Source organism: Pteropus medius, unplaced genomic scaffold (assembly GCF_902729225.1).
Source record: "Pteropus medius unplaced genomic scaffold, Ma_sr-lr_union100, whole genome shotgun sequence".
NCBI lineage: Eukaryota > Metazoa > Chordata > Mammalia > Chiroptera > Pteropodidae > Pteropus > Pteropus medius.
The window spans coordinates 10,580,849-10,608,108 of NW_024344378.1; the positions used below are offsets into that span (position 1 = coordinate 10,580,849).

The 27,260-nt window shown below is 34.6% G+C and overlaps 1 protein-coding gene across 1 annotated transcript in view; it reads left to right on the top strand.

Moving 5' to 3' along the window:
• The first annotated feature begins 4,996 nt into the window (after positions 1-4,996).
• CCDC186 (coiled-coil domain containing 186) overlaps positions 4,997-27,260 on the top strand; it is a 41,016-nt gene continuing 18,752 nt past the window's right edge. Inside the window, exons 1-6 of the mRNA XM_039871153.1 lie at positions 4,997-5,136; positions 12,292-12,984; positions 17,005-17,131; positions 22,886-23,014; positions 25,924-26,136; positions 27,048-27,167. Of these exons, the coding sequence (XP_039727087.1) occupies positions 12,326-12,984; positions 17,005-17,131; positions 22,886-23,014; positions 25,924-26,136; positions 27,048-27,167 (1,248 nt within the window). The 5' untranslated portion in view covers positions 4,997-5,136; positions 12,292-12,325. The remainder of the gene's footprint in view (positions 5,137-12,291; positions 12,985-17,004; positions 17,132-22,885; positions 23,015-25,923; positions 26,137-27,047; positions 27,168-27,260) is intronic.

Below are 27,260 nucleotides of genomic sequence, written 5' to 3' on the forward strand. Positions count from 1 at the left end.
AAGGCAAGTATATTTATAGCAGGAGCCGAGTGCCAAGAAAAGAGATTAGCACAAACAGGACATGCTATAAACACTTGTTTTAAATAAATCCGTGCTGGTTTATCCACATCTAAGCCAAAGCAGTGGTGCATCTTCCTTTCCGGTAGCAGGTAGGGGAAAAAGTCTAAAAATGATTAGTATTGTTTACATAGTGGCTTTGAGTTAAACAAAGGCACTGAATCCACAAACCTTTCTTTTAGAGAGATGGGGGAAAAGGTCCTCTAACAGGATACAAGTGGACATTCACATATTGGAGAATCATTCTAAACTTACTGCAGGGCCCTCGCGTGCCCACCAACTCAATTCCAGCAGTGTTTCTGGCTCCTCCCGCAGTGCGGTCTCCTCCCACACCTAAACCTCCAACCCTAGACAAGCCCTTCCTAGCCAAGGCTCCAAGGTCTCCATCCTTCCACCTTCTCTCTACTTCCAGGCCCTCTGTACCCGCTCAACGCCTGACCTCAACGCCCGACCTCAACGTCCAGTGCCCAACGTCCAGCCCTCAACGACCAAAGCCCCAAGCCCCTCACGCAGTCCCTTTCACTCCCCCATGCGCCTGGGAACCCTGACCTGGAAAGAGGCAAAAGGGCCGCTGACCCCGACCTGTCTCTGAATCCTGGCCGTGATGGCGTCCTCCTGGGCCCTCAGAGAGGCCCGCAGCCCAGCCACCTCCCGACGCTCCGCTCACCGCCAATGCCCAGCTGGCCGCCAGCTGGCCGCGCCTGCGCAGTCCGTGCCCACGTGCGCTCCGTGACGCACGCGCACCCTCCACGTGTCGGGAAGGGGAGCTGCGATCTGGCCTCAGTGGCACGTCCTTTCTCCCGGGGTGATACGAAGGCTGTGGGCTCATGAAATTCCTCCGCGGAAACTTAATACAACTATTGTTCTAGCTTCTAGAAAGATGTGCCTGGGAACCCCAGGGGCAAATTTCGAGCTCAAACAGGCAGACCTTGTCTCCTCAAAAGTCACTTGAGTGGCTGTAACCACTTAAAATCTTACAAGATTTTTCAAATTAATGGCTGCCTCTGCCTGGTCTTGGAAACTGAACACGTGTGATCAGTTTTTTCCCTAAGAGGTCGTCACTCTATGTTAGCATTGATGAAAGAAAGCAATATTAAAACTTTAAAACTGTATGTAGCCCTTTCAAGCAAATTTAGAAGAAAATTGGTATCACCTTGTACCCATCATCCAGTTTCAACATTATGCATTTATGGTCAATCTTGTCTGCATCTTTACTGACACAACCCCCCAAGCGCACACTCCCCACATTGTTTTGAAGCAAACTTAAGTTGCATCTACTTTTTAATATGTATATTTTTAGAACAGTTTTAGAGTTACAAAATAGATAAGACAGTACAGCCAGTTACCCCATTACTAACTTATTAGTAGGATACGTTGTTAAAATTATAGGACTAATATTGATATATTACCATATTCCATAATTTATGTAGATTTCCTTTGTTTTTACTTATTGTCCTTTTTCTGAGTCAGGATTCCATTCAAGATACCATGTTACATTGAGTTGTCAGGTCTCCTTAGGCTTTTCTTGGTTGTAGCGGTATTTCGGACTTTCTCTGTTTGGATGACCTTGACAACTTCCAGGAATATTAGTCAGGCACTTTGTAGGATGCCTCATTGTTGGAATGTCTGATGTTTTTCTCAAAGAACTGGACTTTTGGGTTATTGGAGGGAAGACTATAGAGGTTCAAGTGCCTTTTGAATTGCATCATATCAAGTACATGCCCTATAAACATGTTCTATAACAATGTTTTCCAGGAACACCTGGTTAGAGTTTGTGAAATTTCTATATTACAGAATTTTGTTTTCCCTTTTTCATACTATACACCGTGGAAGGAAGTCATTATGCGCAGTCTACACCTAAGGGAGGGGAGTTATATTTCCACTCCGTTAAGGGGAGAGTATCTACAGAAATCATTTTGAATTCTTTTGCTTGATTTGTCTCTTCTCCATTAATATATTCAACAGTCTGTCTCTTCATATATCAGTATAGACTCATGGATATTTATTTTGAGTTATAACTGGCTTATAATCCAATACTATGTCCTTGCTCAAATTGTTCCAACTTTCTCCCCTGGGACCTCTTTTCAGTTGGCTATTATTCTTTGACATAATCCCATCTATGTAGCATTTTTTTTTTTCCTTTTTGAGCTCTTTCTGAGACATTGTATGTTCTCATCCATACATATTTATGTATGTAGCCTTAAAAGATTATGGCAAAAAAAAAAAAAAACACACCAAAATTTCTCACCTTTAAAATTTTTAATATCATAAAATTAGAACTTAAAATTTTCATAGGCTTAAATTTTTAACAGTTGGTATGTTCAAATCAGGCTCCAAACAAGATCCTGTATTTGTGTTATGTACTTTTAATTTCTTTTTTAATGTTTTTCAATTTTTCAATTACACTTATTTAATATATTAGTTTCAGGTGTACAGCAGTGATTAGACATTTATATCTTATGAGTGATTCTTGTGATAAGTCTAATACCCACCTGTCACCATAGTTATTACAATCTTATTGACTATATTCTCTATGCTGTACTTTACATCCCTATGTCTATTTTGTAACTACCAATTTGTTCTCCTTAATCCCTCCACCTTTTAAACCCAGCTCCCCAACTCCCCTCCCATCTTGCAACCGTCAGTTTGTTCTCTGTATTTGTCTGTTTTGTTTTGTTTGTTCATTTATTTTGCTTTTTAGATTCCACACATAACTGAAGATTTCTCTTTCAATTCTTTCTTTTCTTGCAATTTGTATATTGAAGTAACTGCAGTTTTTCTCATATTAGATTTTGTTGATTGCATCTCTTCTGCCAAGACTTCAACACAGGTGGTGTCGTGATCCTCTACTGCCTCCGATAACACTTAATATCTAGTTGTTTCTTCTTAGGGGATATTAAAATTCTAGCAGGTTCGAATATTGTCAGCCCCATCCATCCACTATGAAGTTTCCCAATAGCTTTTCATCTGGGGATTCTAGACTCACTGTTGAGCATTACCTAGATCCATTATTTAATCAGGGTTTGCAAAATGGTGATCTATCCATTCTTCTGCATTTATTATCTGGAATTCCATAAAGAAGAACTTTCCCACATTGACTGATTGAGATTTGGTTTGTAACAGGAAAGGCAGGATGCTTGATTCTTTTACATTTTCAGAATGTGATTTCTTGGCATCCTCAAAAGGTGACCAATGATGTTTTTAAAAACCAGCACAGTCATTTTTAACACAGTATGTATTTCGATCAGTTGCTGTTATTACTTTTGAATGCTAAAATTTTCCTATCTTTGACCTGCTGGAACCTCCTGAATCTTTTGCTTTCTTCTTTGTTTTCTGATACAAGTTACATGTCCTAGGCTTTCTTGTAGATTTCTTGCCCCAGTCTTAGAATCAGCCCTTGGTCTCCCAGAAGAACCCAGGTGACTTTTCATGGTAAATTATATTCAGAGTTATGATCTGGAGAATAGGAGCGTGCATTGGGTTGGTCATTATTCTTGGCCTTTACAATGAACAGACTTTTTTTTAAGGGCCAAAATAAATGCCTCATGAGTTCATACAAATATTTCTAAGTTCAGGATTGCAGTGTTTTTACTTATTTGATTTCACATTTGTATTTCTTTTTTCTGATACTGATAATCTTGGTTCCCGGAAGATATAATTACTTATATGGTTTATACTAATATACATATACATGTATATATATCCAAAATAAGAATATGAATGTTGTTGCTGACAATATGAATACGGAAAAAAGATTAAAGTTTCTTCAATTTTTTCCCCTTGGAGTAATATATCTCACTAGGAAGGAATGTTTGGTTAATTTACTGTTTTAAAGTCAAACCATTTCTTTACTGTCACAAACACTAACTACAAATGTGTTTTAATGCAGTATCTTCATTTAAAGAGGGAGGTGCCATTTCCTGTTGAAAAGTTAAAAGGAAGAGGGTTACACAACTTCTTAAAAATGTGATCCCCCCATCTCTGACTCTGTCTCTTTTTGCCAGCAGTTAATCACGAAGCTTAACAGAATAGTAGCGTTTTCCTTTACAAACACTTGCACTGACGACTCGTCAGAATTAACTATTTTCACTCTTGAGCTGCGCATACTAAGTCCTAAACCAAAAGCATATTACTTCACTAGACAGTGTAGGTTTGCAAAACCTCCAGACTGAAACTGCTTACCTGACTTCTTGGGACCTAATTAGGCAACTATTCAATACACTTCCCTCTCCGCCCCCACACACTTTTTGTCGCTAGTATTAATACTAGAGCAGCTGCTGCATGTCAAACCCCAGCTGGGAGAGGACATAGCCCGCGCTCAAGGAGCTCAGAGTTGGGTGCCAGAGACGAACGCCCCAACAGTTTATTATTAAACAATGACAGTAGGTGACACGCTGTGGACACGAACGCGATGTTATGGAAACCCTGAGTCTCCTCTTCTGATGAATTCTCAGAATGGCAGGTAGGCTACTCCCGCCGACCCCGCCCACGTCAGGTATAAGGGTTGTGTATAGGGGCTGGGAAGTCATAATTTTGAATTCTCTCATTGTTTTGTACACCTGATTAATACGAGGAAAGGCCAGAGGGTGAGGATTATATCCAAGGAGCGCATCCTGCAGAAAGAAATAAGTCGCTTGAGTCGGGGTGGGGCGTAAGAAGACTTACGAGGACTTCTCTGCAGGAGAGCCGGCTTGCACCGGGCGTGGGTGCCCAGCGACTGTAAGTGCTAGGCTGGACGCTACCAAGGCAGAAGGCGGTGCTGCACCGGTCCCGCCCACTGCAGACAGGTTACACTGCCCTAAGGTGCGTCGCGTCACACCGGCTGCCCAACGCTGATTGGCTCCTTTAGGAAGTCCCACCCCCCTCAGCTGTAGCGGGGCCGTGGCCGCCATCTTTGTTGATGTGTCAGCTCCGCGGGGGGTTGGGGAAGCCTCGGCGGAGAGGGCGCGGTGTCGGCCCTGTTCCCTATCGCTGTGCCCGCATCTCCTGTTCTGCCGCACCTCGCTATGGAGAAGTTGGTCCCTGAGCCGAAGCCCCAGCGGCCTCGCTAGGGGTGCGGCCCGAGGCTCGGAGAAGTGGGTGAGTGCCTGTGGGTCGCCTGGGGCGGGCCAGGGAGTCTTGGTGGCGGCGCGGCGGGGCAGCCCACCTAGCGCTCCGTCCTGCAAGTCCCAGGGCAGCTCTCCGTTTGATAGGATCGGTCGGGCTCTGGGGGACGGAGTTCGTGATCCCTTTTTCTCCCTGCCTCTCTCTCTTGGTTCCGGGTTGCCACGGGAGGTGGCGGCCGAGAGAGGTTGAACGGGGGGTCGCGAGGGCCGCGCCAGCAGAGCTGCGCTTGGAGAGCGGCGGAATTTGGGCGTATGGCCTGGTCTCCCAATGCGAACTGCCGCTCGGCCCCACCTGCTCAGCGATCTTTTTCATAGACTCGATCGCCTGTTTCTCTCTTCGTCTGTACAAGTTGACTGTGTGTGTTTTTTATGTTTACTGTTGTGGCGACTTTTTATCGTCTTCCGAACATTGCCATTACTGTGATTTTAGGTAACTTAGAGACGATTTTTTGAGATTGTGGGTATGAGATAGATATGTTCTTGATTTTTATGTTGCCTTTTTCCGAGGACATCAAGGCATTTGATAAATCTTGAAACTTTGGTTGGTAAGGATAATATTTCACAATTTTGTCTCTATCAAACGTGTAAAAGGTAAAGTTTTTTATACATATCCTGTAGTAGCAATCCTGGGGAACAGTGCAGGTGTGGTATTGTTATTAACAACTTATTCATGTCTTGATTTTGTTTAGAAGAAACAGGCCTGCATTTGGAGTCATAATGTCTGGATTAGAAACCGCCTCTTTCACTTGATTGTCCTCTTATCTATGGGAATTAGACAGTATAATAAAAATACGCCGTACTGTCCCAGGCATTTTGTTAGTTTTCTCCGTGCCTGTGTCATGTTCCCTTGATCCCCAGCTTTTTAATTTTTTCCAAAATGATAGGCTGGGAGTTTTTCTAAGGAAAATATGCAGTAAATCACTGAAACAGTATTTCAAGAGGTGTGCTGGTAGTCATTAAAAAAAAAAAAATTTAGTATTTAGATATGGTAGTGGGTGTAGCCTTCCTAACTACACCTTCATATTTGCAGTGTGTTGATCTTATGGAAAAGATTAAATTTCTAGAAACATCGATAGTGAAACTGAACTATGCTTGCGTATAAAGAACGCTGTTCTCTGTACAGCTACTTTTCAATTCTTCATCCATCATTCATTACACAAACAGAAAACACTGTTGATTGGCCTCCTTTTTTTTTTTTCCATTTTTTTATGGTCTTTTCTTGTTATTTTAAATTAGGTGAAGATATTGAGTAGTTCACAAATCTTGCAGTGTAAAGAATTAAAAGTCTTTTTTTTTTTTCCCATTGTACTAGGCAAGCATGTATAATTACAGACGAGTCTACCTGGAAATGCCTGGCTTATGTTTATATTGGTTTATTCCCTGGAAATGCGTGGATTTGTTTATATTGATTTTGTTCTTAAGAACTTGTCTAATTTAGAATACCTGCATATAAACTTGAAGGTTTCTTTAAACAGTGGAGATTTCAAAGTGTCATGGTTATTTCAGTTTTATTTATTGCTAACAAAAGGAGTGATATAGCACAGTAACCACTCTACCCTTTTATTTCTTCACCCATAAACTCAAGAGTTGTGCTTTGATGATATACAATGACGGCCTATCTGATGATGATTGCTTAGTATATTTAATTTAAAAACATCTATTTACAGCTACATGCTGACATCACTGAGTGAGGATAAAGCAGTGCAGTATTCTCACTCTTGAGGAAGAGATGATGATAGGACGAAGCAGCCTTATTTACAGATTTAGAAAAATCATCTTTCCCTTTGAAGAATGACTCGTAATCTGCACTAGTTTTCCAAATTCATCCAACAGTTTCATATGAGAAAATCCTTAACCTGAAGTTCAGTTTTTTTTCTTTGAATAAAATTTAGTTTTTGCTTTTATGCGTTATCTCTAGCTTTAAATAACTAAAGCTGATTCTTGAATTTCTCATAAACATGTCACTGAGCTTACAGTATTGAAAATGTTGTATTTCTTATTCATTTCAGGGCAACAGTGAAAGCATAGATAATTTAAATTTACAAATAATCCTCGAATCTTATATTATTTCAGACTTGTCCTTTGAACTTTATTTCTAGTTACTGAGATTTAAAAAGTCTATTTGGGCTAAGAAGTAAGCAAATGGAAAAATATTGGGGTGAAGGGGTAATAGACATGAAGCGTAAATCAAACCCAGCCTTGGTAAGTATCGATTGAATTGTGAATGTATTTGTCTTTAAGACATATGAACTGATAGTCTACTGTAAGAATGATTATGTAGTATGTGCTAATGCATAATTTAATTTTTTGGTAAACTACATCATACTAAATTAACCAAGCCCAAGCAAAAGGTAGTTTCAAAATTTAAACATTAACCAGACAGAATTCCTTAATTTAAGGCAGATTTACAACTTTAATTCTTTTTTTTAAAGTTATCAGCCTTTTTGGAAAAGGAACTACAGGTCAATTTTATTTCTTCTTTTAAAAGTATTTCAGATTTGGAAACAAAAAGTAACTGAAAATACTTTTCTTGATTTATCAGACTCATTAAAATTCAAATGGTGAGCTCTTACACGTAGCTTTGAAATAAGATTTCTATATTAATAATTTTCTGTTTTAACACTTATTATAAAATGAGATATATAAAATTACATGGATTTAAGATACCAAACTGATCAAATGATATATAACTTGATAATGTAATTTATGATGTGGCTACTTAGCCTCTTTTTCTTGGAATTTTGATGGACCATAATTTCTCTGTTATTCTGTTACAGACTTTGGTACTATATTGGGGGGCAGGAGGATGCTGCTGCATTCATTGCCCTGAGTCTGTCTTTTTAACATCGTTTTTGTCCATGTGATATAATGCACCGTAAAATTCATTCTGCCCTGAGTCTTAGGTGCAAAGATGAATAAACCCTTACAGGAATAATTGACCTTGACCTCATATAACATACATTTTAAACTGATGGACTAAAAGCAGCTTTTAAAATCTAGTGATATATTTCATGTTAAGGAAACAGTAAAGTTTAATTTTATCCAAAAACTTAATAAGAATGTGACTATTTTACAAAATATTTCTTCTTTTTGATTGAATTAATCTAGAATTGTTTGAGATAACCAGCTGAGTTTTTAATCTTTTAAAAGTAGAATTTGATTTGAATAAATCAAATTTGAATGAACTTCAATGTCAGATATTTTCATCATGTGAAATGGTTTTCATGTTTCTTACACAGGTTCTTTTCTGTTCTCTTATTTTATTCTATTTTTAAAAACTTCATCCAGTAAAGTGTTTGTATTTTAAAGTTAATGTCTATTAAAAATCACTTGCTTGGGGATTGTGGTAGGATTATGTTGCACTATGGATGTTTTTCTGATTTAATTTATTGCTTCTGATTTTAATTGCCATTTCAGAACCTCATTAGAACTGGTCAGAAAGATTATTTTTTTGTTTATGCTGCTTTCAAAGTTAATTTGAGGACTATGTAAAAACCCTTTAGTGTACTTGTCCTTTCAAGGATGGTAAACGCTTATATTGAAGAACAGAAATGCTCTTGCTTAATGGAAATTACTTAAGTATACAGCTGGTATTATTTGAGACTCAAATGGTACAGTTTGTGATTTAAACATTTGTAGTTGTAAACAATTTGTTGAACTGCGTCAGATTTTTCTGTTGGACTTAAAAAATACTCATGTATATCATATATAGCTTCTGATGGAACACTGACAGACCTTCAAATTAAAATAATGAAACACAAAGAGTAAAAGATTTAACGTAGTTTTTATGTATTGGTCCACTATACCAGAATATAAATTCCATAAAGGAACACTGTTTTATTTACTACTCTGCTCCCAGTACATAAAACAGTGCCTGCACATAATACATGCTGAATACATATTTGGTGAATTAATATCTAGTTTGGAAATGTATTTATGACTTGGTGCTTTTGTATGAGACTTTTTTGATAACCTGTTACCAAATATCTGTGGATTGGATTCATTTGTAATTAACTGAATGAGCTTAAGCTTTTTTTGTTTATACTGCTAATTTACTGGGAAAACAAATAGTGCTAAAAGCTGTTAAAGACAGTGTTTTCATTTACATGGCTCTTGTATGGAAATGATTTCGTAGAAATGTGAGTACTAACATTAAGAAATAAAATCCAAGGTGGATAATGGTTGGCTTTAAGGCTAACAAGAAATGTTTCTTGACCAGTTGCCTGCAGCTGATGAGCTCCAGTAAGAGCGAAACCAGTTCTCACTCCACTGAAACAATTTTGAAGTGTGAATTGGTCCTGTAGTACTGTGTCAGAAACAACTCTAGAAAAAAAAGTGCTAAATTAAGAGGAATTTTGTGACTCTGCTAAGTTTTAAATACAGTATTTTCTCCTAATGAGTTATAGTTGCTAAAAGTCAAATAACCCTTTATTTTTATCTCAAAGAAGCAGCATGTATTATAATATATAATTTTAAACACTATATATGAATGTCATTTTAATTTATACAAGATCTTAATTAAAACAATCTTGTAAATAAGGGTGTAGTTTTACATCCTGCCTCTAATCTGTTTCTAGACTTATTTCATCCTCAGTAGCTTTTGATGGCATCTCCCACCCCCAGCTCCTTTCCCCTAAAAAACTTGGACAGCAGTCAAACTGGCCTACATCAGCATTGCCAGCTGGAGGCCCACAAGAGGACTCAGCTGACTGTTTTTTCCCCTGGTTAATCATGGACATAAGCTCATTGCGGCCCCTCTTCCCCCCTATTCTTACATAGTTATTTAGTCTTTGGTGATGGCTTTGTTACATGTGTATACATACATCTTCATTAACCCCTCTCCATTTCCTTTTGCATCCAATCAGTATTCATTTGAGCATCAGAAAATTAAGTTTGAAAGCTAAATGGTTATCAGATGCCAATTTATATGAAGACTTTTCATGGGCATGTTACTGAACAAAAGTATAGAAAGGACTTGCCTTTTGAGGTTAAAGTAAGCCTTCCTAATTTATGGGAGGATAATAGTGAAACAGTCTAAGCTGAGGTAATTATAAAATCAAGTTTTTGTTTGTTTGTTTGTTTGTTTACCTAAGTGAATATTCAGCAGAATGAGACAGATTTTTATTGCTCTGTGCTGTCTTGCACATTATGAGTCTTCTTAACAACTTGGTTCCCACCCACTAAGTGCTGTTCAGCCCCCCCAGATTATTGTGTAAAACCAGTAGGTCCCACCGTCATGGAGAACCACTGAACGGCACTTGCAAAAATGAGTGTAAGGGCGGTAGAGAATATATTTGTTAGATTTATCAATTATTACTGTTGCTTGAGATTTAAGAAGTTTGATTCAGTTAAGAATGAGGTGCCTTCTTGTAAGTACAGAAATCGTTTAAAAGAAATGTCACAAGGAAGGCTGTGACTGTGTGCTTGATGAGTGTAAATGTGCTATATTTTTGTTTACAAGAGANAAGCCATTAATACTATTGTGGGCTTTGTCTTAGGTATAGCATATATGTGATAAGATCATTATGATAATTTCTATTTGATTGTTTGCAAATTTACAGCTAAGTAATTCATAGTATTAAGGCCAATGTTTATATTATAACAATTTATACCTCAAAGGGCTGTCTAAACTAAAAGACAAGGTATTTGACAAACAATATGGTCTTTTCCTTTCTTAGAATTATTCTTTCAGTTTTCTGTAATCCTAGAAAAATATTCCTCAAATACCAGTTTTATCCTGTCACTTCTGTGTTTTAGTTCAACAAATATTTGAGAACCTGCTGTATACTAGAAGCCCTATACTCTAATCAAGTATATACAAATTGATTATGATTTATTGTCTTTAGCAAATTCATTCTTGTGTATCATTCTGAGGATTCTACCTGACCATCTTCTTTTACCCTTTTTCACCATCTCTGACCACCACCTCCATCACAGACTGACATGAACATATATCTTTCTGTTATTCAAAAATTTAGTCTTGGTTTTGTTTTCCATAAGTACATCTTCCATTTGGAATTATTAGTTTCTGTCAAAACTATGATCTGCCCACATTTTTATCCAACCTCACATGACTCCAGTAAATTGTCTACCTCAGGGGCCCCCAGCTCCCTGGCTGTGCGTGGCCTGTTAAGAACCTGGCTGCACAACAGGAGGTGAGTGGCAGGCAAGTGAACAAAACTTCATCTGTATTTGCAGCCTCTCCCCAGTGCTAGCATCACCGCCTCAGCTCTACTTCAGATCATCAGGCATTAGATTCTCATAGGAGCACTGGTCCCTGGTGCCAAAAATGTACGGTACCGCTGATACCCCGTACATGCTTTCTTGATATCTGACAAAAGAAGTTGACAGTTCTTTTCCATCAAGATTGCTGGGATGTTTATATTTATCTATCTCAGGTTAATTTTTGAAGTTGACTTATTTTCAGGAAATAGCTAGAGAATAACCGTCATGAATAGCGTACGAATGTATTCTAACATTATTGAATTAGTTTTGTAAATGTTGCTCTTATGACCTAGGCAGTGCATATGGTCTCCATTCGAGTTGCACTGAACATTGTTTATTCTTGATGAGCAGCATATTTGGAAATCCCCATGGTACCTCCTGGATTTCTGCCAGGACGAAAAATGAATTTCTGTCAGGGATCCTTTACACTCTTCTTTCAGCTCAGCTCTAGGTGTCTGGGCTCTAGGTAGCTGTGTTTTGTTATTGGTAGCCATGTTTTGTTATTGTTTAGTTTTCCTTCTCAGTAAATTTATGTAATCGTTAGTATGCATTGTTTTGTTATCTTGGTTTATAATTTTTCTTCTGGTGTTTTCACTGCTGTCCTATTTCCCCACTATTTTATAGATTTTTAAGAAAGTCATTTTCTTCACATGGAGCCAAAGGAATTCTAGCTAAACAATTCTTTGGCACTAATCTTCCAGTTACTAGTATTTGTAGAACCCTACTGGTTGTGGCACCCTTGGATTGCTGTCCTATTCTTTTTTTTTTTCTTAATGAATGGCTTTTGAAAGAACTGTTAGTGATAAAATTTGTGCCCTTAGTTATTCCACATCATAGAATATGTGCAAGTATATATGGTCTTGGTTTAAAAAAAACTTTTATTTCGATGTTTTGACTTTCTTAGATGTAAAACGAAGATCAGGAACAGATTGGAAGAAATGCAGAGTGAATTGGTGCCATTCAGCATGTCAGAGACAGTGCACATAGACTCCATTTCCTCAGATAAAAATATTGGGAAGACATCTGAATTAAAGGAAGATTCATGCAACTCATTTTCTGTTGACGAAAGCAGTAGCTTAGACAATGAATCTAAACTGTTGTCATTAAACTTTGATAAAACTTTATGTCAGCCTAATGAACACAGTAGTCAAACCGAAGCACAGGAAAATTATGTTCCAGATCATGGTGGAGGAGAGGATTCCTGTGCTAAAGCAGACATATGCCCAGAAAATTCTGAACAAATAGCTAATTTTCCTGGTGGAGATTTTACGAAGCAAGTTTTGAAAACAAATGAAACAGAACAGACAGTAACTCAAATATTGGCGGAATTGAGGTCATCTACATTTACAGAAGCAGCTAGTCAAAAGATGTATTCTGAGAGTCCCTATGATACAGACTGCACCAAGAAACTTATTTCAAAAATAAAGAATGTTTCAGCATCAGAGGATTTGTTGGAAGAAATAGAATCTGAGCTCTTATCGACGGATTTTGCAGAACACCGAGTACCAAATGGAATGAATAAGGGAGAACATGCATTAATTATGTTTGAAAAGTGTGTGCAAGATAAGTATTTGCAGCAGGAACACACCATAAGGAAGTAAGTTTTTTATTCTTTTAGGTTATTTTTTTCCACAGAGATTAAAAATAGCATTTTTTAAAGGAAGGTAATCATCTTGTGCACTTTAAATTTCGCAGTAGATCCATGCACATTATAGTTAATCAGAAAATATGTATTTACTGAATGAACAAATGTCAAGTTTGTCCAGTTATTTAATATGTCTTTTTTTTAATATTATGGTATTTTTTTCATTATTTTAGAAATAGGTACGCGTCAGTGGTTTTATATATATTATATGTCATACAATTAGCATTTATAAATTATACATATAAAGTCAATATTTTAATATGATTCAAAATTTGTTTTACATGACTTAATATATTAAGTCTAAAGGAATATTTTATAAATAGCATAAGTTCATTAAGATCTAGAGATATTTCTAAAGACAACTCAAATTTTTTAGTTTTAAACGAATGGAGCATAATATTGTCAAAACTATGAGAAATTCAAAAGGAAATGAGAAGTCATAAAATTAAAAAAAGTAGTCTTAAAATCCCCGTTATAAATTCATAGGTTTAAAAAATTAAAATTTAGAGAACAGAAGAATTGGTTGATTATCATTCAGTAAATAAAGAACATGGTTATTTTTAGACTTCTTGGATTCATGAATTTCTGTTTTAACTAGTTTAATTTCACTTGATCTTTTTCTAATAGTATTATATTACCCCATGTTTTTATTCTAGATTTATATGCGTAAGTGATGCATATGTTTAGGTACTCTTTTATAACCTCTAAGAAAGGAAAATAAAACAGACTAGCCTTCGCTAAAATACAGACTGATTCTCTTTTTAAAAAACAGTACTTTAAACAAAATTCGGAATAGGAGGTGTGTGTGTAGAGAAAGGAGAAGAAGTCTCCATACCAGAGGAGGAGGAAAAAATTCATTATCCAAATATTGCTGGATATGTAGTTGGCTTTTAATGATCAATTTGCTTCTAGTCTTTTTTTCACAGATTTTCTTGCTCAGTGGATCAGTCTTCCCAAAACCAGCTCATCTTTATTGGTTTACCCAATAAACTTTAATCTCTTAGCATCCAGAACCCTCCCTTTTTTTCCCGTTTTTAATTTTAATTTTAAATTTTGATGAAATACATATAAAATTTACCATCTTAACCATTTTTAAGTGTATTATATAGTAGTGTTAACTGCATTATATTCCCATTGTAGTGCATCTGATTTCCACAGCCTTTTCATGCAAATCTGAAACTATGATACAAATAACATACAAAATATGTTAATAACTGCTTATGTTATCAGTAAGGCTTCCAGTCAGTGGTAGGCTATTAGTAGTTAAGTTTTGGGGGATTCACAAGTTATACATGATTATCAAGTGTTCAGGGTTTAACTGTACTTTGTTTCTAAGAGTTTGACTGTTCTTGATGCTTCATATAAATGAAATTATACAGTAATTTGCCTCTTTGTGACTGGCTTATTTCACTTAGCAGATGTCCTCAAGGTTTATCCATTATGTAGCATGTGTCAGAATTTCCTTCCTTTTTCAAGGCTGAATAATATTCCATAGATACCACATTTTGTTTATCCATTTGTTCATCAGTGGGCATTTGGGTTGCCTCCACCTTTTGACTATTGTTAATAATGCTGCTGTGAACACGGGTGTACAAATATCTCTTGAGACTCTAAGGCCTTCTTAATACTACCCTAAAACTAATGGCTGCTATTCCTACTCATGTTCTTACTAGAATGCTGCTATTATAAATAAATTATATGACTTTGTACTTGAACCATCAGTGTTTCTGCCATTCTTGCTTTTTAGGGTAGCTTTCTCATTTTCTTGCTCTCTATTCTTTTAGACCTTCCCTTTGAGATTATCCCTGATGCCTTTTCCCACTTTTCTTAGATCCAGACTCTTAATCACTTTCATGCCTCTCTCATAAAATATAAGATGTTGTACATTTAATAATAATAATAGCAAAAAATTATGTACTGTTAATTACGAGACCAGCACTTTATGTATATTAACTCATAGAATCCTTACAGCATCCCTATGTGGTATGAACTGATGAGATACCTGAAGCACAGAGATTAAGCAGTTTGTTCAAGGTCACATGCTAGTAAATGGCAAAGTTAAAATCTAAGCCTAATTAGTCTGGCTTCAGAGAATTTTTAATGTTGTCCGAAATGAACTAGTTACAAGTTGTTAATTTTCTACTATATTACTAATATTTTTAGCCACATTTATTCCTATGTTTTACTCCATTCTGTCTGAACAGTGGAAGCACAGTGGACTGAGGTAAGCACAGTTCTGGTCAGAAGCCAAGAGTTGGAAGATTCCCACTGCCACTTGCAAGCTCTGTTTCACTGGCCAAATCAACCTCTCTTGAATCAAAGATTTTTTATCAAATGAGAGGGATGATGCTTAGTTAATGGATTTGTTTCATGGATGTTAAGGCATTATAAAAATGTTGGCTACTGTCATTTGAAATCTAAGTTTATCTTCTGTTACACACATAATATTTTAAATTTCAAGTATGTCATGACTCAGGTTAACTCTCAAACAGCTAATTTTTTCTCCTTCATTTAATTTTCTGTAAAGATAACTGCCTTTCAGTTCCTTTAGCTTAAATGTATCTAAGCTAAAGGATGTATCTATTTCCAAATGTCTTTGTTTATACATCAATTCTCCTATTTTGTAATAGCAATATTATTGTCCAAGGTCCCAACCAGAATTGTTAATTAAGAACAGCTCGTCTATAGGATGTGCGTTTGGCATGTAATAATGACAATTTGAGGGCTTGCTATTCTTCTTCCCTAAACTGTTTACTTATGAACTATACCCAGAATTCTTGTGTTTCTGCAACATACTGAGTATACACCTTAATCATGTAAGTAGTCAAAGTTAAACCACTGTGACAAAAAAGATTTGAATAACTTGCTTTCCTAGATATTTGCAGGACTTACTACCTGACATTTTATTATGTATCTAGTTGTTTATTTTATTATTCTCCCTTAGAATGTAAGCTCCATGTGGGCAGGGACAGTTTGCTGATGTATTCTTAACACAGCATTAGGTACCCAGGAAGCATTTGCTGAGTGAATGAGAGATCTTCAAAGTAGAAAATGGAAAAACCTGCGCTATGGAAGTAGACTTGGGTCTAAATCTCAGTTCATCCACTTACTAACTGAATGACCTAGAACAAATTCTAGGCTTCAGTTTTTTTATTCACAAAACGTAATAATTCATAGATATTAATTTCATAGACTTGAATGTTAAATGAAATAATGCACTTAAACTTAGCAAGTAGTAATTGTGCAATGAATGTTAAGTAATAGCTGTTAATCTTAAAATATCAGCTGTTAACCTTCTTAGGTATCTTATAGTTCTAAGTACTTTGCAGGTAATTTTTAAGATTTTGTTTATATTTTTCTAGGGTACTGAAAATGAAACCTCTGTTTAAACTTTTATTTTGCATTGACTACTCTTCTCTATTAGAATATCATTTAAATACCCTTAAAATCTAAAGCAAGATTTCTTAACCTCAGCACTATTGGCATGTGGGAGCAGGTCGTTCTTTGTTGTTGGTGTGCTGTCCTATCTGTTGAAGGATGTTTAGTAGCATTCCTGGCCTGCACCCACAAGAGGCCAGTAGTAACGCCCACCCCTTTTGTGGCAACCAGAAATGTATCCAGACAAATGCCTGGAGGGGTAGAATTGCCCCTGGTTGAGAACTACTAACTGATCTGAAGGGATTCAAGTGCTGAAGGGATGAAGTGCATAACTGAGATGCCCAAAGACATAAAAGAGTATGGTTTTTTTAACCTGATTATATTTCACTTGATTTGAAATATACAAATTTGTCAAAAAAAGTTAATACTTAGACTGGCCAAAGAATGTATTACAAAGTAGAATGTATCATTACAAAAGGATTACTTAGGAATGTGAATTTATTAATCATAAATATCTATAATCTAATCTGCAAACATTATATTCCACATCTCTTTTTAAAATTGTTTTACTTATACTGCCCTTTGTATATTTAGGTTAATAAAAGAAAATAAAAAGCATCAGGAGCTCATCTTAGACATTTGTTCAGAAAAAGACAATTTAAGAGAAGAACTAAAAAAAAGAACAGAAACGGAAAAGCAGCATATGAACACAATTAAACAGGTAAAAAAGACAGTCTTTTTAAAAACTTTATTTCAGGTTGCCAGATGGGAGCGGGGTTGGATAGATGAGTGAAATAGGTAAAGAGATTAAGAGGTGCCAGTTATAAAACAGTCATGGGGATGTAAGAAACAGCAAAGAGAATATAGCCATTAATACTGTAATAACTGAATATGGTGTCAGTTGGGTACTAGACTTATCGAGGTGATCATTTCATAAGTTATATAAATGTCTAATCACCATGTCGTATACCTGAAACTAATATAATATTGTATGTCAACTGTAATTGAAAAATCTTTTTTAATTTAAAAAAGGACTATATTTAATTTTATAAAATAAATACATTCTTGAAAATTTTTATATAAGTTGAAGTTCTGTAAGTTAAATTATATTTTAAATGCGGAGGATTGCTTGGTATATAAAGCATTCTCTTATGAAGTGGGAATTGTAGCCTGATTTTTTCTTTTATGTAAATTTACATTTTTATATGCTATATGTGACTATATATGTGACTATATTCTGTATGTAACAAATCTGAGAAGAAAATACAATTTGATTTGGCAGTAAAATAGACCTTTTTACCCATTTAAGTCAGAAACAAACATCAGAATATTTATAACTGTCAGAATATTTTTAAGCTTATAGTTTAATATGATTCCAATATAGTACTTTGTGAACTATACTGGGGAGACTGGCTCTCCTATTTCAGATTATCTGGCTAGCTGGCTTCCCTAGCCTTTTCTCTCTTCCCCTCCCCTCCCACTGTGATACATGGATCAATAAAGTGAATTTTCAGACTGGTATCTTTTACAGAAAGCTATATAATGAAAATAACAGTAAACAGTAAGTAATACTATAATAAAAAATTAGACTAAGTTTCGCCTGCTCATGCCTTGGTATATTTATACTTAATGAACCTTTACATAGTTGGAAAGTGACTATTTGTAAAATGTTACATATTTATTCCTGATTGTCATGTGCTATAGGGCCACCACATACATATAAACAAAACTTAGAATTTTAAAGTGTGAGAAAACCTTAATAATAGGCTGAATCTATATTTCGGTAGGCATATCACTGCTAGTGATCAGCCACTTCAAACTGAATAGATGGGAGAGACTAAGAGCTGTTCTTTTCACAGGCTTGTCAGGGGTTATGTCTTTTTAAAAGAGAAAATTGGATTCATCTTTCTTTTGCTAGCCAGTATAGCAGGGTTTTCTTCTTTAATTTTATCTCCAAATCTGCACCATTTAATATGACAGCCACCAAATCTGCACCATTTAATATGACAGCCACTAGCCACATATAGCTATTGAGCACTCGAAAGGTGTCTAGTCCAAATTATAAGGTGCTGTAAGTATAAAATGCACACTTAATTTTGAAGACTTATTACCAAAAAAAAGTAAAACAGCTCCACTTTTTATGTTGATTGTGTATCGAAGTGGTATTTTTAATATATTGGGTTTAATAAAACATTTCATATTTATTTGTGCCTTTTAAAATGTGGCTACCAGAACATTTAAATTATCCATGTGACTCTTATTTCAATTGGACAGTGTTGCTCTAGATAATTTTGTCTTAAGGAAAATTAGTACACGTGTACTATAAGCTAACATTTAGGGATTTTTTTACAGCTTTGTTGAGATATTCATATACCATATAATTCATCTCATTTTGAATGTCCAATTCAATGGTATTTAGTTGTGTAATGTTTATTACAATTTTAGGATATTTTATCCCCCAAAAAGAAAGCCTGAACCCATTAGTAGTCACTTCTCATTTCTCTCCAACCTTCTCCTCTTCTTCCCTTCAGCCCTAGGGAACAACTAACTTATCTACTTTTGGTCTCTATCTATCTACCTATTCTGAACATTTTTTATAAATGAAATCATGTAATATGTGGCCTTTTTGTGTCAGGCTTCTTTGCATTTAGCGTATTTTTAAGATTCATTTTTGTTGTAGCATGTATCAGTATTTCATTTCTTTTAAAGTCTAAATAATATTCCATTGTATAGATATGCAACATTTTGTTTATTCTTTCCTCAGTTGATGGATACTGGAGTTGTTTCCACCATGTAGCTATTAATAATGCTGCTATGAACATTCATGTACAAGTTTTTGTGTGGACATATGCTTTCATTTCTTTGGGAGTATACCTAGGAGTAGAATTGTTGAGTAAATGATAATTCTGTTTTAACTTTTTGAAGAGCTAAAGTGGCTGCACCGCTTTATATTTCCACCAGCAGTGTATGAGGGTTCCAATTTCTCCACACCCTAGTCCAACACTTTTTATTATTGGACTTCTTGATTATAGCCATCCTAATGGGTATGAAGTGGTATGTCATGGTTTTGATTTGCATTTTCTTAATGACCAGTGAAGTCGAACATCTTTTCCTGTGCTTGTTGGCCATTTGTATATCTTAAATAGATATTTATCCAGAAATTAGATTTTTTTAATTGTTGAGTTGTGATAGTTATTTTTATATTCTTAACTATAAACCTTTATCAGATATATGATTTGCAAATATATTCTACCATTCCGTGGATTGTGTTTTCTTGATAGTGTACTTTGAAGCACAGTTTTAAATTTTGATGACATCTAATTTATCTATTTTTTCTTTTATTGCTTGTGCAATTGGTGTTATATGCAAGACTCCATTGCCAAATCCAAGATCGTGAAGTTTTATCCCTATGTTTTCCTCTAAGAGTTTTATCATTTGGCTTTATATTTTAGTCTCAATTTGAGTTAATTTTTGTGTATAGTATGATATAAGGTTCCAATTTCATTCTTCTGTATATGGTTATCCAGTTGTCCCAGAACCATTTATTAAAAAGACTGTTCTTCCTCTGTTGAATGGTCTTAGTATTGTTTTTGAAAATCAGTTGATATATGGGTTTATTTCTAGACTCTCAATTCTGTTTCGTTGATTTCTATGTCATTATGCCAGTTCCACACTGTCCTGATTCCTGTTGTTCTGCAGTAATTTTTGAAATTGGGAAGTGTGACTCCTCCCATTTTGTTTTTCAAGATTGGCTAGTCTCAGTTCCTTGTATTTTCATATGAATTTTATTATTAGCTTGCATTTTACAGTAAAGCCAACTGGGTTTTTGTCACAGATTGTATTGAATCTATAGATTCATTAGGGGAGTATTATTACCATCTTAAAAATAGCAAGTCTTTCCATTTTCAAACTTGGGTTGTCTTTCCATTTATTTAGATCTTTAATTTCTTTCAACAGTCTTTTGGAGTTTTAAGAGTGTAGATTTTGCACTTTTGTTAAGTTTATTCTTAGATAATTTATTCTTTTTGATGCTATTATAAAATAATTGTTTTCTTAATGTCATTTTCAGATTGTTGATATAAGTGTACAAGAACAATTGATTTTATTATATTTTGTAACTTTACTAAACTCGTTTACTTAAAATTTTTTGCGTGAATTTCTTAGGATTTTTTATTTACAAGATCATGTCATCTTGCCAATAGAGAGTTTTACATTTTTCTTTCTGATCTGGGTGCTTTTTATTTCATTTCCTACCTGGTTGCTCTGGCTGGGCCCTTCAATACCATGTCGAATAGAGGTGGCAAGAGTGGTTATTGTTATTTCTAATCTTAGAGAGAAAGTATTCAGTTTTCCACCATTAAAATACTATAGTAGCTGTGGGTTTTTCACCGATGCTCTTGGTCAGGTTGAAGAAGTTCCTTTTTATTTGTAATTTGTTGAGTGTTTTTATTCGAAAGAGTGTTGAATTTTATCAAATGTTTTTTATGCATCTACTGAGATGGTCATGTAGTTTTTGCTCTATCGATATGGTATATTAAATTAATTGATTTTTGGATATTAAGCCAGCTTAACCTTATAAGTATAAAATCCCTTTTGGTCATGGTGCATAAATCTTTTTATATATTGCAGGATTGGTTTGTTGATAATTTTTCCATCTATAGTCATAAGAAATCGTGGTCTTGCAGCTTTCTTTTCTTGTGATGTCTTTGTCTGGTTTTGGTGTCAGGGTAGTACTGACCTAATAGAATGAGTTGAGAAGTGTTGCTTCTTTTTGAGGGGAAGAGTTTGTGAAGAATGGTATTTAAATGTTTGGTAGAATTTACCTGTGTTGTTCCTTGGACCTGAATTTTTCTTTGTGTGTAAGTTTTCTATTTTTTGATTACTAATTCAATATCTTTACTTACTATAGGTCTATTCAGATTTTCTACTCGAGTCAGTTTTACTAGAAATTGTTAATTTCATCTAAGTTAAATTGTTCATAATATTTATAATTCTTTTTATTTCTGTAAACTCTATGCCTCTCTTTCATTTAGATTCTAGTGATCAGTCTAGCTAAAGGTTTGTCAATTCTGTTGATTTTTTTTCAGAAAATCATTTTTTGTTTTGTTGATTTTTCTGTATTTTTCTATTATCTGTTTCATTAATTTTCTCTCTAATCGTTATTAATTCTTATTAGCTTTAGGTTTCTTTTGCTCTTCTTTTTCTAGTGTCTTAAGATGAAGTTTAAGTTATATTTTTTTAGATCTATCTTATTTTTTCATATAAGTGTTTATAACTATCAGTTTCCCTCTGAGCACTGCTTTAGATGTTCCTATATTTTAGATGTTGTGTCTTTATTATCATTCATTACCTAGTATTTTCTAATTTCCCTTGTGATTTCTCCCATTGGTTATTTTGGTTAATTTTTATATATTTGTGAATTTTTCCAAATTTCTTTCTGTTATCGAGTTCTAATTCTGTTATAGTTGGAAAAGATATATGATTTCAATAATTTAAATTTATCGATATTTGACTTATGACCTAGCTTATTCTATCCCAGAGAATATTCTGTGTGCACCTCATGAAACTATATTCTGCTGTTGCTCGATGGAATGTTATATAGATAGATATGTTTGATTTAGTTATTTCATAGTTTTATTCAGATCTTCTATTTCCTTGTTAACCTTTTGTCTAGATTTGTTATTGGAAGTGAGGTATTGAAGTATCCAACTATTATTGAATTATATATTTCCTCCTTCATTTCAGTCAGTTTTTGCTTCATGTATTTTGGTGCTATGTTACTAGGTGCATGTATATTTATAATTGTCATATCTTTCTGCTGGATTGACCTTTTATCATTATGAAATGTCCTTCTTTATCTCTAGTAACTTTTTTTTATTTTAACCTATTTTGTCTAATATCTGTATAGCCACTGCTACTTTCTTATGATTTGCCTGATATATTTTTTCCCATCCTTTTGCTTTCAGTTTATTTATATCTTTAAATCTAAAGCATCTCCTGTAGACAGCATAGCGTTGAACCTTGTTTTTATTCCAGTCTGACAGTCTCTGCCTTTAGATATAATTATTTAGTTTATTCTCATTTAGTGTTTTTATTGATAGTTGGATTTATGTCTACCATTTTTTAATATGTCTCATGTCTGTTTTGTTCAGCTGTTCCTCCTTTACTGCTTTTCTTTTGCATTAACTGAATATGTAACATTTAATTTTTTTCATGATATTTTCACTGTATTATTTTGAGTTACTTTCTTAGTAATTACTCTAGAACTTAACCATCCATCTTATCAGAATCTGCTTTAGATTTATACTAACTTAATTCTAATGAGATACAGAAACATTACTATCATTTACTTTTGATTTCTATGGTTGAAGTATATTCATTATATTCTTTATGTTCATTTCCATTGTTTAATTGAAGTATCGGTGGTCTGTTTGGTATAGCTATAAAAATAATCTGGAAATAATTTTCTTTACAGTTAGAATCAAGAATAGAGGAACTTAATAAAGAAGTTAAAGCTTCCAAAGATACACTAATAGCTCAAGACACTGCAGCAAAAAATGCAATTCAGCAATTACACAAAGAGGTGGCCCATCGGATGGAACAGGTATTTTTCAAGTCATCATCGTTAACTTTCTGAGGACTCTTTTTTATTAAAGTGAACTAATTCTCTTTGATTTTTGGACATCAGCAATGTATTAGGAATAGACAATTTTATTTATATAAAAATTAACCTTTTTAAAAATACTAAAGCAAATGTAAATATGTGCTACCTACAAAAAATAATATAATAAATTAAGGAAATATATAGAGTAAAAAAATGAAAGTCCACATATCTGTACTTCTCCCTTCCTGACCCTAATCCCTCTACATCACATTCCTTTTTCCATTGCTAATTATCGATATTTTGGTTTTGTATCTTACCACATATGCATATATCAGTCACACATGCTTATGTGTACATATTCATATATTTTTCCCCCTACTTGATTGGAATTTTACTGTACATATTTCTTTTATAGATTTTTCCCTCAACTTCATATACCTAATCATTTTAGCTGGTTATTGAATCTCATTGATTATCTTATTCATGCTTTAACTTCATCCAAGTCAAAAATAAACATCTGAAACTGTTCAAGTCCAAAGACTTACTGGCTCCTCTTTTTTTATCTGTGCTTATAAGTGGACTGACTTTCTATAGAAGCTTTAATAGGAGTTACCATGTTAACTTGTTTAATAGTCCCAATAATGAAGTGGGTACTGCCATTATCTGGATTAGGACCTGGAAATGTGAACTTTTAGCACCCCAGTTTATTCCTTTACAACTTATCCACAGATGACTCTTGAGTAATAGGACATTCTGGTGCACGTTCCCTGCTGTTTTCAAGAAGCTCATCTATTTTCCCTTAACTATTAGAATGGTCTTTTTTCCTGTTTTGTTTTGTTTTTTCTGCTTCTTGTTTCTCAACTTCAATGAAGCATCCATGCTGCCACCAGTTATCTTATTAAAACACATATTTAATAAAAGCTTCTGGTTTATAAATCTTTCTTTGGTTTCCCATTGCCTATAGGATAAAATTTCAGATCATTAGCATGACAAGGGAAGCCCTTCTACCTTTCAATCTAATCTCTACCTCTCTTTGTTTTATAACTACTTCCTTCCCACTCTAACCTGCAGGTCAAATGTAAACCCTACAAAATGACTGGATAGCCTCTAAATATATCACGCTATTTTATACTTTTAAGCATTCACACAGGATAATCACTCTACTTTGAATTCCTTTCCTTGACTAACTACTCCTATTCTGTTGAATCCTACTTAAACTTCAATGTCTAGCTCAAGTATATATAGCACATAGTTTTAAAGTATACCATCTTTCACCCTTTATGCCAACTCTTCTCAGGGAAAGTTACTATTTTTGTGTTTTCAAAGACCTTTGTACATTCATCCACTAGAAATTGTATTGTATTATAACATTTGTTTATATGTCCTTCTTACTAGGTAGAGAGCTCTTCCAGGACAGAAGCCATGACTTATTTTTCTTTGTATTTCTCAAACCTAATACATTACCTGAGCATTAAGTTATCGTGAGAGAACTGCTTTTAAAGTTGACATTACTATTAATAGACTTTTTCTAAGTACAGTTACTCAGTCATCTACGCGAATCTAATTCTGTTAGCTAATTTCAGCACAGTTTTCTCAAGTTTTGTCCACAGCACCTTGTCAAATCTCTGAAATCCCTATTCCTTAATTTCTCTTGAAAATTAGGCTATTTCAGTGGGAGGAAAAAAATCCCAATTGGATGATTAAAAAAGTTCTTACACATATATGTATAGTATTTTGAGTGTTTATTAAATGTGCTTATCAGCTCTACCAGAACTTCATGAAACTCTTTAGTCACTTTTCATCAGAGCATAGGAACTTTTCCTATATTCTCCAGACATTGTACCTTCTTCAATTCAGTTATAGTATCAGTTGGCGTTTATCACTAGATGCGATTGAAAATCCCTAAAGCTTGAGGTTCCATCTTCTATAAAATAAATATGTGCTCCGTCATATTTGCAAACCGTGAATTTACTTAAATGAAAAGCTATGTGGAGAAGTTTTTAATGTATAAAATTTCAGACCATGGAGTACCAGTTTACACGAATAAGGAATTTTAAATGATTATAACGATGTCACACTTAATCTAATTCGATATTTCTTGCTAAGTGCAAAATGCTTTAGAAAGCTTTTCATATTTAGGAAATCAAATGATTATTTGTTAGTATATTGTTACTTTTTTGCAAGGGAGCTAAGGTTATAGATTTTAGAAATTGTTAGCCATGTAGTAAGGGTCCTGGCAGAGAACAGAAAGTGATTTGAGGAGGACTTAATAGAAGCACTCTTTACAATGGTACAGGCAAGGTTTAGGTTGCCCAGCAAGGGAAAACGAAGGATCCTGGGGCTGCTGGGGGAGCCATTATCACTCTTTGGGCTAAATGAATAGGAGAGCGGGCACAGGGAGTACAACTCAGAGAAGGTAGTTGTATAAAGAGGACAGCTGACAGGAGCAGTGGCCTTTGGCCAACTTGTGACTCTGGGGGAGCCACATCTCACTCTCTGCCTATGCTCCTGATCTCTTGGCTAGTGCCTCCTGTTGGTTGAACTCAACTGCAAGTATGAAGGCAAGGAAACTTATTGATATAGTATCTGAAGGTCATCTCTCTGGAGCACAGGGTGGATGGGAAATAGTGGGAAAGTGGATCTGGAGGAGTAAACAGAAAATAGCAACCATATCAGCCAAAGTAAAAGGACTAGGAAAAGGTAAAAGTAAATGTTAGTGATAATAATTTGTTTATTGTATTGTTTCTCTACAATTATGACTTTTTCCTTTCCTTTTTAAAATTTCATGACACAGGTCCTGGGAATGTTCAAAGACCAAAAAATACATCGGTAATATCACAGAAAAATCACACTTATTTTTATTTTTATTTGAAAAATATTTTTCATTAATGCTAGCTATTTTTTCAAAGGCCAACAAGAAATGTGAAGAGGCTCGCCAAGAAAAAGAAGCAATGGTAATGAAGTATGTAAGAGGTGAGAAGGAATCTTTAGACCTTCGAAAGGAGAAAGAGATACTTGAGAGAAAACTTAGAGATGCAAATAAAGAATCTGAGAAAAACACTAACAAAATTAAGCAGCTTTCTCAGGAGAAAGGACGGTTGCACCAGCTCTACGAAACAAAGGTAGAATTTGTGCTATTGTACCTTATTTGAAATTTATTGTTTGCTTTTTCTTGTTTAATCAGTCATAACTTAATGTGAGTAAACCGCTATTAAACATAAAGTTGTTTAGTTTACCTTCTTAGAATATGTGTGCTTTAGTAATTCTGGTTTCTTGTTACTTGTCTACAAAAAATGTTTGCTGGGAAAAGATGAGAAATTGACACATGTTGTTTATGAGATAACTTTTTCTTGATAGATCTTTTAAAAAGCTTTTTTATTAAGTCTGTATGTTGAAGAAATGAGTTTGTGCTCAAAAGAATTTATTTTGGCAAAATATATACTTAGTAGTGTCAAAACGTGCATAGTTTAATAAGTTAATCAGAATCTTAATGTAACACTCATCATAGAATAGAATTTATATTTTTTTTTTGGAAAAAAGCATGTTCTTAGATGCTGTCTAAGGAGATTCCATTACTGAGCTATTCAGAGCCCTTGCATTAAGTTGCAGCCTCATGACATGGTCTTGTTTCCAGTAGATTAGCATTTCTTGATGATGAATGTTATTTGTTATTAATTAACTTGTAGATCAGGAATGTTGTCATTGTTCTCAGGAATTCTGGCAAAAATCAGTTTAATTTTGTATTTTATCTTAAAGCCAGCTGGTTAAGAAGAATCTTAAAGATATGCTTGTACTTGCAACATACCTAGTTGGTTAAAATATATATATGTTAATTATGTTTGTTAATTGGATATAGGATTTTACTCTGCTCTTATTATATGCCCTTTAAATCAGTTTTATAGCTCATAGTCCATAATGTGCTAGCTTCTGAATTATAGTGTTATTGCATTAATTATTTTGAGAAAGTATAAAAGATACACAAATATTTGGTTGATTGTCGAATAAAAAATGTGACCTAGTGATATTATTTTAGGAAGGTGAAACTTCTAGACTCATCAAAGAAATAGACAAATTAAAGGAAGATATCAGCTCTCACATCATTAAAGTAAAATGGGCACAAAACAAATTAAAAGCAGAAATGGATTCACACAAGGTGAGTAATATAATGCAATGGAAAGTTATTAGAATCATTTTTAAGAGCAAATGAAGTACTAGTTAATGAGGCATAAAACTTAATTTAGTGACT